Source organism: Eubalaena glacialis, chromosome 2 (genome assembly GCF_028564815.1).
Source record: "Eubalaena glacialis isolate mEubGla1 chromosome 2, mEubGla1.1.hap2.+ XY, whole genome shotgun sequence".
Classification (NCBI taxonomy): domain Eukaryota; kingdom Metazoa; phylum Chordata; class Mammalia; order Artiodactyla; family Balaenidae; genus Eubalaena; species Eubalaena glacialis.
The window spans coordinates 10,892,675-10,909,268 of record NC_083717.1 but is presented as its reverse complement, the minus strand read 5'-3'; the positions used below and the strand labels follow the sequence as shown (position 1 = coordinate 10,909,268).

The 16,594-nt window shown below is 37.2% G+C and overlaps 1 protein-coding gene across 1 annotated transcript in view; it reads left to right on the top strand.

The window, feature by feature from the left end:
• The window catches only part of GPR158 (G protein-coupled receptor 158), a 331,787-nt gene that overhangs the window by 288,293 nt on the left and 26,900 nt on the right, over positions 1 to 16,594 (top strand). Inside the window, exon 6 of the mRNA XM_061181580.1 lies at positions 5,014 to 5,123. Coding sequence (XP_061037563.1) covers positions 5,014 to 5,123 — 110 coding nt within the window. The remainder of the gene's footprint in view (positions 1 to 5,013; positions 5,124 to 16,594) is intronic.

The window sequence follows — 16,594 nt, the reverse complement described above, 5'->3', positions numbered from 1 at the left end:
TAAGGCAGTTACAATCCCTGCCCTCATGTCTTACATGCTAGTAAGACACATTCAACAAGAGAATTACAGAAATAATTATATCAAAATAGATTTGATGAGTGTGATGAAGGAAAGCTCAGAATTCAATACAATACCGTGCAAGCGAGATGGAAACCTGACTTGGTCTGGGGGTGCTGGGGAGCATCATGGATGCCAACCCTGACCTGAGACGTGAAGGACGAGGTGGCAGTGGGGAGAGTTTTAAGCAGAGGTAACATAATTTTTTCAACTTATGCACCTTTTTCTTTTATCTTGTTTCTTTTCAAACACAATCATCCTCCCAGTCATCCAGGCTTAAAATCTTTACATTATCTTTGACACTTTATTCTCTTTTGCCTCAACAAATAATCAGTTGCTCAATTTTCTTGATTCAGCATCATCTTTTCCTCTATTCCCATGCGTGACTGAATTCCCATTCTCACTGTATTTGTTACATCTTTCTTTACCTTTTTCCTATAGCTTTATTTTTTCTTTCATTCAACAAATATATCTGAACATTTCCTGTGTGCCAGGACTCTGCTAGTGCCAGTGTTACAGAAGTGAACACGATAAACATGGCTGTCACAGCGCCTACAATCCAACATGGTGCCATGGGTCCAGTGCTGCCATAAAGCAGGGACAGTGTCCTAAACCACAGGCAAGGCTTCGTCCTCCTAGAGGAAGGGATATTCAGGCTGAGGCCTGCGGGTGAACAGGAGTAAGCCAGGTACAGGTGAGACTCTGGGGCTGTGTAAGGAACGTCCAGTGAGAAGGGACAGCATATGCAAGGATTGGAGGGCTTGGGTGGAAGAAAAGCAATGATGTAGTAAAGGCAGGCTGCTGACAACCAGCTCGAATAATTTTGACTTTTTCGTGGGAGCCAGTGAAAGGTTCTAGGCAGGAGAGTGAGGTGTCAGAAACATCACCCTAGCTGCTGTTCGGGAGCTGGAGGAAAGAGGAATGGTGGAATAAGATACAAGAAGAGGGAAAAGGCTGATGGGAAGGATGATGGATTGGGATTGTTTTTCTTTTTTCCAACTGGTCTTCTCACCTTCACTGTCTTCTCCTTCCATGGGCAACCAGTCTTCTTGCATGCTGCTACCAGAGTAACTTTCTGGAACACACTTCTGATCTCAACTCAAAGTTTAATGGCATGTCTGCTTTTGGAATAAAATCTGAATTCCTCACCCTCTTATTCACAGTTTACAGTGAACTGGACGCGTCTCTGCTTTGAAGCTTGATATTCTACACTCCCCTGGATGTCTTCCCGCTGTGTCTGTCTGTACACTCCACACTCTGAAGCATCCCCACGACCATGGCTCTGTCTCAGGCCCCCGTCCTCTTTCCTCTTTGCTTCCATACTTAAACCCACTCCTTCTTCATGCGCTCTCAGATGTCCAGCCTCCCGGGATAACTTTGCTTGTTTCCACTGAGAGAAATTTCCCTTTTCTCTGAATCCTCAATATGGTGCAATTCATGGTATTATGGCATTTGTCATCTCCCCACGTGGTAGAACTATTTGGAGAGGCAAGCCAGTGCAGCTCTTATGAGCATGAACTCTGGAACCAAACCACCTGGATTCAGATCCCAGATCTGACACTTCCTAGCTGTGTGCCCCTGAGCATATCACTTAAATTCTCTGTGCCTCATTTCTCTTCTGTAAAATAAAAGTCCCTACTTCATAAGGTATTGTGAGGATTAAATGTGCAAATAATGCAAAAATGTATAATTTAGTATCTAGCAATAATGCTGGATAAATATGTGGTATGATCATACCAGTATTTTTATCATTTACATGTAACATCCACTCTTCTAAATGATAACTTGAGGACCTAATCTGCATCGGATTTACTTTTATGGCTTCTAAATCCCTTACTGCCTCACGCAGAGTAAATAAATAGTGAACGTGTAAGTTAGAGTCACAAAGACCAGTGAACCCTAATGGGACTTTTCAAATAGTTTATTTTGAAGATAATATTGTATTTATTAAATTAACTAAAATAGATCATTGAGCAAATATTTTACATATAAATGTAAAGCACACCGGATTTTACATTTGATTCAGGGAGAGACCCCTACAGATAACTATAATATAAGGTAGAAAAAATATACAGTCCAAAAGTGATTATAGGAATTCAAAAGGAGTGGCTAGAAGCATTAGTAAAGAATTCATTGAATTCATGAGGTGCAATTATACTGCATTGCAGGGGTAACTTTTAGAACAAAGCATTCATAAATCAACTCTCATAATAATATTAGCCAATACTTACTGAATACTCACTGTAGCAGACACTATGTGTGTCGCACTGAAACTTCAGAACAGTCCCATCTGCAAGTATTATTGTTGTGTTCATTTTACAAATGGGAAAACTGAGGCATAACAAGGTAATGTCTGTCAAAGTCATACAACTAATAAAGAATAGAGCCAGGATTGGACCCAGGGAGACTGGATTCAGAGCCTGTATTCTCCACCACCACACTGCAAAATTGAGAGTTCTACTTCACTGTTTGCTGAACTGTTTCTAATATGTTTTATTAAGTTCACTGGAGTTTCATTTTCTATTACTTTTTAAACTTATACCTCATCCAGGGAAGTTGAAAAAAATTGTTATTCTTTCATTTATTTCTGACCGACTCAATCTTTCACTTACAGTAACAAGTTCTCAGATTCTTTATCTGTGAAATAAAAGTTTGAAGCTATATCAATAGTTCCCAAACAGTTCAAGAGCAATTCTTTCTTTCAAAATAAAAAAATCATGCAGACGTCTATAGTGTAGTTGTTCACCTTTGCTCATTCATTCTCTTAGTTGTTGCTTGTTGTGAAATAGAAAAGTTTGCAATAAGTCTCAGGCTTTTGCAGCCCTCAGGAATCCACTGTGCTGGAATAATCTCTAAAGCCATTTCTAGTGGAAATATTTGAGATTTTATATATTCTAGACTTTAGGGTCCTATCTCTCTAGTTTCTAATCTATCATTTCTCTCTGCCATGAGAAGGAACACTTATGCTTCCCTAATCCCTTAATCTTATATCAAGTTTTCTCTATTTTTCTTTCCCGTAAGTTTTCCCTTCTTCCTTGAGCTCCGATTCCTTAGTAAACAGTACAGCTTACTTTGCAGAACTCATAATTACCACTGGACCCTTGTGCATAGGAACTATGTCTAAAACTTATGAGCTAAAACTTAGAATACAAAGTTACAGAATTTTAACTTGTTTTGTGAAAATAGAAAATAAAAGAAAGGTTTTATATCAAGTTTTGGATGCAGTTTCCTGGTAGATTAAATTCTGAAATCAAATCTTTATCTCTGTCTTCAGCATAGACTTAGTGAATTAGAAAATTAAGGACAAGTACTGTATACACACAAAGGAACATTATCTCCTGTCCACGTCTATTTTTTACCTTCTTCTCATTTCTTCTTGACACTTTTGGCCAGTCTTTTCCCCAGTCCTTGAGAATTTAATCATAATGGTCTTGTCAATGCTTAATTTAATACTTTTATATAGTAGAAATATTAGAGAGATGCCAGCAGAGAGTTATAGGTAGTGTCATGCTTGGTACTGCTGGAGAGTGGGGCTCCATTTGTCAGATATCAGCAAGAAAATGTCAGCACCCACCCCATCTCCCCCAGCTATGCTTTCTGTTTTCCAGTATTCACATCTTTGGGATGGAAAACCAAAATAACACTTGAGATTTTAGGAGTGGGCATACTTTTCTGTTACAATGACCTTATGCTCAGCAGAATCAGTTCAGGCCAGCTGCTCCAGCAGAAGAGTGCAAGGCCATATTTTTCAACGGCATTAATCCTTTAGCAGGTCCAAACCATTTCCTATTCAATGAGGGCTTGCTCAAAACCACGCAGTAGCAGACGAAAGGTCGTGCATACTGTGCTTTCACAGGACTTTTGACCATCCCCCAGAGTTGGCCACTTGTTCCTTTGTGCCCCATGGAACCTGCACAGATGTTTATCACAGCACCTATACTGCTTTGATGCAATTTCTTCTTTATTTATTTATATATATTGTAAAAATTTATTTATTTTATTTTATTTTTGGCTGCGTTGGGTCTTCGCTGCTGCGTGCGGGCTTTCTCTAGTTGCAGTGAGCGGGGGCTGCTCTTCGTTGCGGTACGTGGGCTTCCCATTGCGGTGGCTTCTCTTGTGGAGCACGGGTTCCAGGTGCACGGACTTAAGTAGTTGTGGCACACGAGCTCAGTAGTTGTGGCTCGCGGGCTCTAGAGTGCAGACTCAGTCACTGTGGTGCACGGGCTTAGTTGCTCTGCGGCATGTGAGATCTTCCCGGACCAGGGCTTGAACCCGTGTCCCCTGCATTGGCAGGCGGATTCTTAACCACTGCGCCACCAGGGAAGCCTCCAATTTCTTCTTTATATGGCTTTCTTCCCTTTCTTATTGGCCTTTGTACCCATAGCATCTAGTATATTGCCTGGCTCATGATAAATGCTTAATTAATATTTGTTGAATGAAGACTCTGGAGTGAGAAGTGAAGAGTTAGTGACGTAATGGAGCCAAGTACTAAGTGAGGTAATAAACACAGAGTGATAGATGATGGGGGGATGGGGTGCAGTACAGGATAATCCTCTTAGGATATTTCAGACAGGGGAAAGGTATTGCCGGAAGTGTGGAGCAGGAGTAGGCACGGCTCCAGCTGAGAAAGGCAGTGGAAGCTCGCCTGGCTGGCCCATCTGGGGAAGTAAAGGAGAGTGAAGCTTGGACATACCAAAAATTTAGAGGCAATTGCTAGAAACTCCTGAAAGCTAGAATTAAAGACTTTAGATCTGATATGAAAACAATAAGGAGACTCTATAATTCTTTGTTTTGGACAAAGAATGATCAAAATAATATTTTAGAGTTTTATTCAAATAAGTATGTTCTCACGTCAAAATTCATAGTATTAAACATCAGACTGTGAAATAACTGATTTTAATCTGTGGGTCATCAGCTGATCCTGAAGGTCTCTTTCTTTCTCTTCTCATCCCACAGGTTGTTATTTTGTACTTTGAGCCAAGCACATTTCGCTGTATTCTCCTAAGATGGGTCCGTCTTCTCGGTTTTGCTACTGTTTATGGAACTGTCACTCTCAAGCTTCACAGGTATATTATGTTTTATTAGTTTTCATTCCCATGGGAGGATCGAAGTGTTTGGCTTAGCATGTAATTGCCAGCTCAGTCAGCCACTTAAATGGTTAAATTTCAGAAATTTAGAAAGATGATATATATTTTTCATTTTCAAGACAATATCTTTAGGATTCTCTAGGAAAGTCTTTAATACAATTGAATTTGAACAACATGCTTTAATAGAATGTGCCATTGGTTATGGAAAGGTTAACTCTGAATAAAAAATAAATTTAGAATGAATGTGAAACAGTATTTACTAGCTAAGAACAGGAAGAAATACAAAGACAATACAGCTGAAATAATAATCCAAGTCCAGAGCTACCAAAGAATCCTGTATAGTAGAATTCAGCAATATGCTTAGCTGACAAAAGCTATTGTCCTCCATTCCTGAGTTCCACGCCCCAGGGTAATCCCACTGATATTCTTTGGATGAATTTCCAAAAAATAGTATTCTTGGTTTCCCTCCTTAACCAGTAGGCTCCAGTGATTATCAGCCTTATAAATTGGAGAACACTGTAAATTGCCTTATACTTTGGTTTCAAAATCACCTACTTTTAAAAAGTATATGATAAATACTAGGAAGAAAGAGGCAATAAAATAAATTACCTATCCAGAAAGACTGGGGATAGCTGGAAATGATTCCAGGGCTTTCCCTTGCCTCCTGTTTCCAAGTTTTCTCAGCGTGGTGGTGCCAAAGAGCATAGGAGATAAAATATAAATTTCTCCTGCAGGATAACACTGTAGTTCTATAGAGGAAACCTTTTACGCTGATCAGCTTTAAAGCTGTTTTAATAGTCACAGTAAGCCATTCATATTTTCATGCTAATTTGACCATAAGTATTTCTCAATAAATGTATCTTGATATGACTCATAAAACAGTTTATCTTAGATGCCATAATATGTGTTATATTTGTCTTTAAATGCCACCCCTTCACCCTTTCTTGAAATGTGATCATTATACTCTCCATTACACAAGCATCTCCGTTTCTTTTACTATTTTTTTGTACTTATTTTAATAACTGGGAATGCTCCAGATTATCTTTTTGGAACAAATGTAAATGTCTTTAACTCTCAAGATCCTTTCTTATATATGTCATATAGTACAAAGTTTATTGGACTGGACTTCCGGAGGTCCAGTTTAAATCTCAGTTTAGCCTAGGAAATCATAGCCCTCTATTTACTACAAAAAGAAATGATTAGACTAATCTCTAATGGTCTTTCTGATGCTCACTTTATTCTTTCCACATCACAGCACACTTTGCTCTTGTGTCCTGTTCTTTAAGTACTTTCCGGTTTCCATTCCTTATATGATAACTGTTTTTCAGCTGGTGCTTGCTAAAGGAAATGAGAAATCATTGACAGCCTATAATGGACAGTAAGACTTCTGGAATTCCCAAAAGAATGGGTGGCCTCTTGAGACTTGAGAATGACCTCTCTCCCTATGAGTCTAGCCCTTAGCATCTATTGGGTCCTCTATTATATGATACAGTTTGCTTATGTAATTATCTTCTTCATTTTTACCTAATTTACCTTCTCCTTGAAGTGAGGTCATTCACAAGTGAATCCCCAGCTCTTAGCACAATGAATGACACATGGCAGGTGCTTAATGCATAATAGTTGATAAGTGAATGAATGAAAATGTCAAATGTAGACTTGGAAGCTGCTTCCCACAGTTCCCTCCACACATAAAGCATTCCTATTTCCCTGACTCACTGTGTACTCTCAAGTGCCTGAAATACATGACACTGCGGTCTGTGAGAGGCTGTTTGTGGGACAAGAACACAGTATTAAATAACACTGAATCACAGAGTAAGAAAATTCCTTCCATTCAGGTTTTCTTTCCATCCCTCTGATTATTTCCAGGAGAAAAAATAGTTTGGAAATAGTAGGTCTTTAACACCTGCCGAACAGTTGCTAATTTTCCTTTACAACGAAGAGTGGATCAAGCTTCAGGCTCAGAGCTTCCCACTGCAATACTATCTAGATGAAATTTATTATCTTTATTTCACTGTATTTATTTTCATAGTTACATTCTATTTATGGATTACCTACCAGTTTTTCATTGAAAGTAGCAATATAAAGTTTTTTCTTTAAAATATTTTAAAGATGTTTTTTTGATGAGGACCATTTTTAAGGTTTTATCGAATCTGTTACAACACTGCTTCTGCTCTACATTTTGGTTTTTTGGCTGCAAGGCATGTGGGATTTTAGCTCCCCGACCAGGGATCGAACCTGCACCCCCTGCATTGGAAGGCGAAGTCCCAACCACTGGACTGCCAGGGGAAGTCCCTTTAAAATATTTTAAAGCAATAAATAGAAGTTGATTTAAAGAAAATATTAGTTGGTACACAGATACAGGCAGAAATCTTGAGGGTGGCATCTAGAAGTCATTGTGTGAAGAATTACCTACTGAAGGCTTAAATCGAGTGGAAACTATTTCTAGTTTAATGAGCTGAATTATTCTTATCCTGTCTGAACCATATGGCTGTGTATTATATTGTTTTTCCATATTGTTTAAATTTAACTGATTCCAATATTGTTTAAGTCTATAAACTGAAGAAGCAGCATCTCAGAGGAATGTGAGCAACCCGATGGAAGTGACTGGCTGAACCAGCTTTGTATTCCCCATGCTTAGTGCTGCGTCCTGCCCATTTAATGTATTCACATATTTGTTAAGTGAATGAATGGGTGGATGGTTATAGTGAATGGAGCTGCAGGGATGTCTTTGGTTGATATCTCTTATAGTCAAGCAACGTGTTGTCCTCAAGAAGGGACTTTGAAGATTTTGTAGTAACATGATAGAGGGGAAAGACATAAATCTTTACAAATCCAAATTTGAATTTCTGTTCTGCCACTAATAACTTATACAACCAAGAAGAAATTATTTTAGCTTCTGAGAATCACTTCTCACCTCACCTGTGGAGTTGCTGTAAATCTTAAACATGATTGAAATATTTCTAAAATATGTCAAGTAGGGGGTTTTGGTTACAAACCACAGACACTGAGGATGGCTAAATTAAGCAAAAAAGGAATTCATTGGAAGGATATGGGGAAGGTCACAGACTTGAAGAGAAAGTTAAAGAACCAGGCTTTGTCGGACCTGACCCAAGGTAGCTTGAGGGATCAAGGTAGCCTGAGCTAAGGGATCAAGTCCCTTGAATGCTATATTCTCATTTTTATAAGAACTTCATTTTTTATTTCAAATTTTTTTTAAAAAGTAATACCTCTCTAGGCAGAAAATTCTAAGGCAGTTATCAGTACTGATAAATAAAGTGACTGTTCTAGTCCCTTGAGAATAGGATAAACAGGAAACACTTGAGTTCTTGTTTTATTTCAGCCATTTCCCTCAAAGCTTAGTAAAATTGTTCAACATTTCTTTTTCTCTTTCCTGATCTCTGATCAATTTTAGTGTTTACAGAATTCCAGTAGCTCTGAAAACTTGAAGAAAATATGAAAAAGGAATAGGATCTCAGTCTGTCACTAGAAATGATACTGTTAGCCTAGGACGGGAACTTAAGGGTTTCATTCACTTTTATCAAATCTCCCACCTTTTTATTTAGTGGTCTCTCCCCACATTTGAGAGTCATACAGCCAAAGACTACCATACCAATCCAAAGGAAAATTGCAAGTCTTTTGTTTATTAACAGTGCAATACAGAGGTGTAACAAGTTAGGGGAAGGTGGTGAAAGTGGTCCAGTCCTTCAGGGAGGAGTATTTTATCACTGACATTGTTTAGAATCACCAGCACATGGTGATGATAAAAAGCAGAACAGCTTTGAGTTGTCATTATTATTGCGTTAAATTCTCTACAGACATTATTACCTGCACCCAGGGCAGACAAGTCCTACCGCCCCACCTCACTGGCAGGCCATTCATGCAATGCAATTTATTTGAACCTAAAACTGTTTGTTTCTCTTTGGAGAAAGAGAGAAGGGAGAATGGGACAGGTTTTAGCTGGCTCAGTATGGATCATAAGGAAAAATAGAGCTGAAATAGGCAAAAATGAAGGTTCATTTATAAAAAGAGTTTCCTTCAGTAACCATAGATAATGTTTGACTTAATACATTAGTGATGTAGGACAGATCTAAAAGAACATCTGGCACATCCATGCATGTGTGGGTTCACAGAATACTTGCTAAGCTAGGTTGGTTGGTTGGTTGGTCGGTTGGTTGGTTTTAAGAAACCTGGAAGGGCAATATCTCTAGTCTCAGAAAATCTGAGTATATTTTCAGGAGGAAAAATGAGGAACTGTTTTAAATGAAAGGGGGTAGAGAGAGATTAAGAAACTTAATGCTAGAAGAACATTTTCCTATTCCCTGTAATATGATTTCTGAAAACAAATTGCCTTTTCCTTTTTCTAAGGCTAATCAAGAAAAAACAAAAGACTTTCCTGTACTATATTTAAAACAAATATTTAAGCAGGCTGCAAAAAATCCTTCTTCTGGCTCTGGCCTAGGGATTTTCATTTCATGCATTATTCAGTACTGCTTGCTCTGGATACAGTGCAATTTGTAGCAGTTTTCTCTACTGCACTCATTAGCACCAAATATTTACACTTTGTGGGAATGGATAGATAGATAGATAGATAGATAGATAGATAGTTTTGTTTCCTAGTAAATTTTTTTATTGAAGTGTGGTTGATTTACAGTGTTGTATTAATTTCTGCTGTACAGCAAAGTGATTCAGTTATACATATATACATTCTTTTTTATATTCTTTTCCATTATGGTTTATCATAGGATATTGAATACAGTTCCCTGTGCTATCCAGCAGGACCTTGCTGTTTATCCATTCTGTATATAATAGCTTACATCTGCTGACCCCAGCCTCCCACTCCACCCCTCCCCCTAGTAAATTTTGAAAGTGACTGGAAGATATTAATATTTATTTATTTTATGTATTCTTTTAAAGATACATAAAATACAGTAAGATACTTTAAATTTTTTAAAGGGCAAAGGGAAGAAAATCTTTTTATCCATTTTCCCAGTGACTAATGATGTTGAGATTATTTTCAGGTGTTTATTGGTCATTTATACATCACTTTAGAGAAATGTCTATTCAGGTCCTTTGGCCATTTTTTAATTGGGTTTTTTGTCTTTTGTGTTGCATTGTATGAGTTCTTACATGTTCTGGATCTGAGACCCTTATCAGATAAATTATTTGAAAATATTTTCTCCAGTTCTGTGGGTTTTCTTTTTTACTTTCTTGATAGTGTGCTTTGATGCACAAATTTTTTATTTTTATGCAGTTCAATTTATCTATTTTTTCTCTTGTTACATATGCCTTGGTATGATATTTAAGAAACCATTGCCTAATTTCAGATCAGGAAGATTTATACCTCTGTTTTGTTCTAAGCATTTTATAGTTTTAGTTCTTACATTTGGGTCTTTGATTCATTTGGAATTAATTTTTGTATATTATGTGAGGTAGAGGTCTAAATTCATTCTTCTGCATTTGGATATACACTTGTCCTTAGGACCATTTGTTTAAAAGATTTTTTTTTTTGGCCACACCATGTGACTTGTGGGATCTTAGTTCCCTGACCAGGGATTGAACCCGGGGCCACGGCAGCGAAAGCACCGAGTCCTAACCACTGGACTGCCAGGGAACTCTCTTTTTTATTGAATAGATTTTTTTTTTAAAGATAATTTTTTCTTTATTTAATGGTCTTGGCACTGTTGTCAAAAATCAATTGACTGGAGATGTAGAGGTTTATTTCTGGATGGTCAGTCTTATTCCGTTCTATATGTCTACCATTATGCTAGTACCACACTGTTTTGTTAAATTGGCTTGAACCTGTAGATCAGTTTAGGGAATAATGCTGTCTTAGCAATATTAAGTCTTTCAATCCATGAACAGAGAATGTCTTTCCATTTCTTCAGATCTTTTAAAGTTTCTTTCAGTGATGTTGTAGAGATTTCAGCATACACGTCTTTTACCTCCTTGGTTAAATTTACCCCTAGGTATTTTTTTGATGCTATAGTAAATGGAGCTGTTTAGTCAATTTCATTTTCAGAAAGCTCATCACTAGTATATAAAAATAAAACTGATTTTTTAATGTTGAACTTGTATCTTACAACTTCACTGAATGTGGTTTTTAGCTCAGATTTTGTGTGTGTGTGTGTGTGTGTTCTTTAGGGTTTTCCATATATAAGATCATGTCATCTACTAACAGAGACAGTTTTACTTCTCCCATTCCAATATAGATGCATTTTATTTCTTTTTCTTGACCAGTTGCTCTGGCTAGAACTTTTGGTACAATGATGGATAGAAGTGGTGAGAGCAGACATTCTTTCCTTGTTTCTGATATCAGAAGAGATAATCCGCAAGTTCCTTCTAGCTCTGTATTTGACTTGCAATAGTCCTGTAACCCTTCCTCCTTCCTTTATTTTTTCATCATTCTGCCTTATTCTATCTACTTACAATCAGGTCAAAAGAAAGGAAGATTAGTATGAGATATGAGAGCACAAGCAGGTCACTGAAATGGACAAAAATACCTATATTTGGGAAGCTGAGTTGTGAGTTTTCCTTCTTGTAATAGCAATAACTTAAAATAGGCACAACAGTTTACTGAACTTCATGTCTGATAAATGTTAACAATCTATTTCTGCCTAGGTGATGCCGATCCTTTTTAATATATACCTAACATCTACCCAGTGACCAAGAAGCAGCTTTAGGTTACTTATGAAAATGAAATTTTGAGAAATTGTTGAAAAGCTTAATAAACATGAGGGCTTGTGACCATTTAAAGTAAACTGAGAGGGAGTGACTTCAGCCCTTTTTGTGTTATTCACTCTTAAGGCTCTTTTGTCAAGAATTGAGTGGCTTTATATTTATAAAAGAAAATAATCACCTCCTACTTTTCATCAGAAACATTTATTCTCTGGAGTTTCTAAGAAAGTAGTAAAATGGATAGAAATTCAGGTCTAATGGAGAACTTCAAGACTTTAGGATTATTCCGATTAAATTAATAGAACAGAAGACTAGATGGCTTGAGGATATATATATGTTCATTCCCGTTTAGTACACAAAAAAGATGCTGCCAAATCACAAACAGATGCAAATGTTCTGAAAATGGAAAACTTTCTGTTACTAGAGGCTTTAAATTTTGGTGTCAGCATAACAAAAACTCAAAAATTTATCTGACAGTTTAGAGCAGTCAGCCCATTAGAAAGACACCTGCACCAGTCTTAAGCCTTTTGGGAAAAAAAGCTCTCAAACTATAGCCTTCGTCCGAATTTACCTAACGGATTTGTTAAAATACAGATTTCTGGGCCCTAATCCCCAGAATTTCTGACATAGTAGTAGGTATGGATGGGACCCAAGAATTTTCATTTCTAACAAGTTTCCAGATGGTGTTGATGCTAGTGGTTTGGGAACCACTAGCCCAGAGCAAGTGGCATCTCAAATGAGCCATGAAGAAATATGCAGAATTAGCTAAATTAGGTGTTTGTATTGATGGAGGGAGGGGCAGTGCAGGAAGCTGAGGGCAGAGGTTCAGATAGGGGACACCTGCATATAGTCCACAGGGACCCGCAGGACCCTAGGAAGGGAAGAATAGTGAGAGATGAGCATGCTGAAGCAAGGAGGAACCAGTTTTTAAAGGCGTTTTACCATTGTAAGGTAGCTAGGATTTGGGTGGAGAGCCACAGAAGGACTGTAAACAGGAGAGAAACATGATCAGAGTGCCGTTTAAGAAGATCATTGTGGCTTCAGCGTACGGTGTGGACTGAAGGTGGGCAAGACCAATAAGGAGACTGGTTAGGAAATTACTGAAGACAGAGGTTGATGACCAGGAGCTGTATAGTGGCAGTGAAAATGGAGAAAAATAGAAGGACTTGAAAGATATTTAAGAGGTAGAAATTAAGTTCTTAATCATGCATTTGGTGTCCGGAATGTAAATGAGAGAGAAGTATCAAAGTTCATTCCTAGGTTTCTGCTTTGAGCAATTAACTGGTACTGGTCATTGAGACAGGTAACACAGTGGGTTAGAGGAGAGAGGAGTGGAGAGAGTGATGATTTTATTTGGGGAACCTGTTGATGTCCAGTAGGTCACTGAGTATACAGATCTTGAGCTCAGGAGAGTGATCTAAACCGAAGTTACAGATTTGGGACTCACCAGCATGTACATAATTGAAGCAGGATTGTGGATGGAATTTCCCAGTATAATCTGTAGAGCAAGAAGAGAAGGTGACTAAGTTTAGGAGATCCTTGAGGAACACTATTATTTAAGGGGAAGACTGAGGCAGAGGACTCTGTGACACAGACTAAAAAGCTGCTGACAGAGGAGTAGGCAGAGAATCAAGAGAACGTGACATAATGGAAGCCAAGTGCCTCCGCCACGCCAAAAGCTGGAGAGAGATCAAGTTAAATAAGGAGTAACAATATCAATTAGATATTTGAAGCAGATAATCGATAACCTAAGTACAAGTCCTTACAGTGGAGTTTTATGAGCTCAGACTAGAAATGTGGAACGTGGAAAAGTAGAGGCAGACATATAGTGACAGCCAATTCCTGGGTTTCCCCCCCTTTTTTTTTTTTATCATTTCAACATGATTTCTATGAATGTATCTACTATTAATAATGAGAACTGAATATATGCTTTAAATATACCTTTTTATATTAAATTCTGGAAATTTTTTGCAGTCCTCTTGTATACATTACTGCTTTCCTTTAGAATAGTGAAACCTTATGAACAGATGGTAGCTTAAAAATTTATCTGTGGAAAAAATAGTAGGAAAAGTAATCGATATAAGTTTAATTATTACATTTTTTCTACAGCTGTATTTCATATAAATGCGTGGCTAAGGATTTCATTTTTAGAACTTGGTTTCTAGGCAGTGAACCCTAGACTAACAAGAGCTCATTTTTTAAAGATATAGCAGAATTTTCTCATTTTATTTTAAGGCAATCCTAGAAAAATGCATCTTATTCCATTTTACAAAAACCAATATCCTGAAATGGTTAGATTGCCGTGCAGAGTTGTGTTATGGAATTTTCTAGTGTTTGAAAGCCAGTAAAAGCAGTAACAGGAGACTCATGAGAGCTCTGCTTTGGCTTTTCCTCTCTGGAAATGAGATTTGGGGATCTATGACAATCTTGAGTTCTCAGATTTTACAATAAATACCCATGGGGTCATCTGGAAAGCATGAAAATTTCTGATAATTTAGAAGTTGGATTTCTTGATTAAAAGATTACCATACTGGGGTCATATAGATTTCCTCTGCAAATGACAAACTCATCTGGTTAAGAAGTATTTTAAAAATTCAATATTTCCTCTCATTGAGGTTTAGAGTTTCTATGTGAAAATCTTCAAGTGTCAGAAAAATAAATGATTTCCCACATATTGGCCATGGAAAGAAAATATAAATCATAACTATTTTTCTCTGAAGCAATGGTTCTCAACCCAATGAAACCCTTCGCAGTAACTTGAAAAATCCCTGGGAGTCCCTGTGGGTTGAAAAAAAACTTCCCCTCTTGCCAAACATTTCCACCCACTGTCCCTCAAAGACAACTTACATTTCCCTGCTTTGTTCTTTGTTATGTGATTCCCTTCAGCTAGAATGTCTCCTTATATCTTCTCCACTTTCCTCCATTTCTACCTACTGATATCCATCAAGACCCAGACCAAGTAGCCCCTATTCTATTAGGTTCCTAGACTTACTAACTACACACAACAACATATAATTATATGCTGTTTTATATGGTAGCTATTTACATACTTATTTCTAGTTAGATTGTAGGCTTCTGGAAGACAGGAATCATATCTTATGCCTTCCATGATGCCTAGTATGATACCTCACATATGGTTGTCACTACATAAACCTTTGTTCATTATAATTACATTTCAGATATTCAAATATAGTCAAGCTAGAATTTGGAACAATTCTCTCTTTTTCTTTTGGCCCTCGCCAAAATATTGAAGACCAGAAAAATGGTTCAGATTCCCTCTTTTGAGATCCTAATCATTCAGAATTTAGAATTCATCCAGGTACAACCAGAAACAATTATGTGCACATAGTGGCTGCAGGTTTCTCCTACAAAAAATAAGATTGGCACTGGCAAAAATATTAGTTTTCCAAGAAATTTCTCTCATTCCTAGGATAGAGTTTTTGAATCTTGATCTGCTGATTATAGTAGAAGCCTTCTTAATGGATTAGTGATTGGTCAATTAATGAATAAAGTTTTTTAAAGTAGAAAGGGGTTAAAGAAGTGTATAGATACTGTAATTTAAGATACAAATAATCATTCACCAATATTTTTGAAGTAAGTCCTCTTCTTTGACTGTGGATCTAATTGTTCTCTTTGTAGCATAAATCACTGCAATGTATTATCTATTGTTCATAGTTTTGGTTCTTTAAGTAGGAGTGAGAATCTAAAGAGTTTTTGTTTGTTATTTTGAGGTAATCTGAGTGTAGACTCCTTCTGGATTTTGGTTTGTTGACCACCACAATATATTAAAATTTTTCTTACTTTCCCCTAAGTTAACAGTTTCTTTTAGTGACTCACCTTTATGGAGTCCTTCCAAAGCATTCAAAATAGAATTTTGTACAAATGTCTCCTTTGCTTACACAGTCAATTTAGTTAAATTATATAAAATGATAACAAATACTCTTTTATCACGTATATGTGGAATCTAAAAAAATAAAACAAACGAATGTATATAACAAAACAGAAACAGACTCACAGATACAGAGAACAAACTAGTGGTTACCAGTGGAGAAAAGGCAGGGGGGAGGGGTAAGTTAGGGGCATGGGATAAGTGATACAAACTACTATGTATAAAATGGATAAGCAACAAGGATATATTGTGCAGCACAGGGAAATATAGCCATTATTTTATAATAACTTTAAATGGAGTACGATCTATAAAATATTGTATCACTATGTTGTATGCCTGAAACTAATATAATATTACAAATCAGCTATCAACTATCAAGAAAAAAAGATGGTAACAGTGGGCATAATCTGGGGACAAGTACAACTGATTCTTAACAAGTAGCAATTCAGCTAGTTGGAGCAAAAGTGTTTGAGGCATACTGGAGAGAGACATTGCGTTCGCTGCCAGTACTAGCATTCAGCATGACACGGGCCATACTCAGTATGTTTCACCCAGGGAATGGAAAGTAACTGCTAATCTGGTGAACTACACATCTTCCTTGACTTTCAGTGGAATTATGTCCAGGTAAACCCATTGTAGATTGAGAATATCGTAAAGTCGAGGATGCATTCAGTACATCTAACATCATAGCTTAGGCCAGCCTACCTTATCCGTGCTCAGAACACTTACATTGGCCTCCACTTGGGCAAAATCATCTAACACAAAGTCTATTTTATAATAAAGTGTTGAATATCTCATGTAATTTATTGAATACTGTACTGAAGGTGAAAAACAGAATGGTTGAATGAGTACAGCATGGTTGTAAGTGGGTCAGTTGTTTACCCTT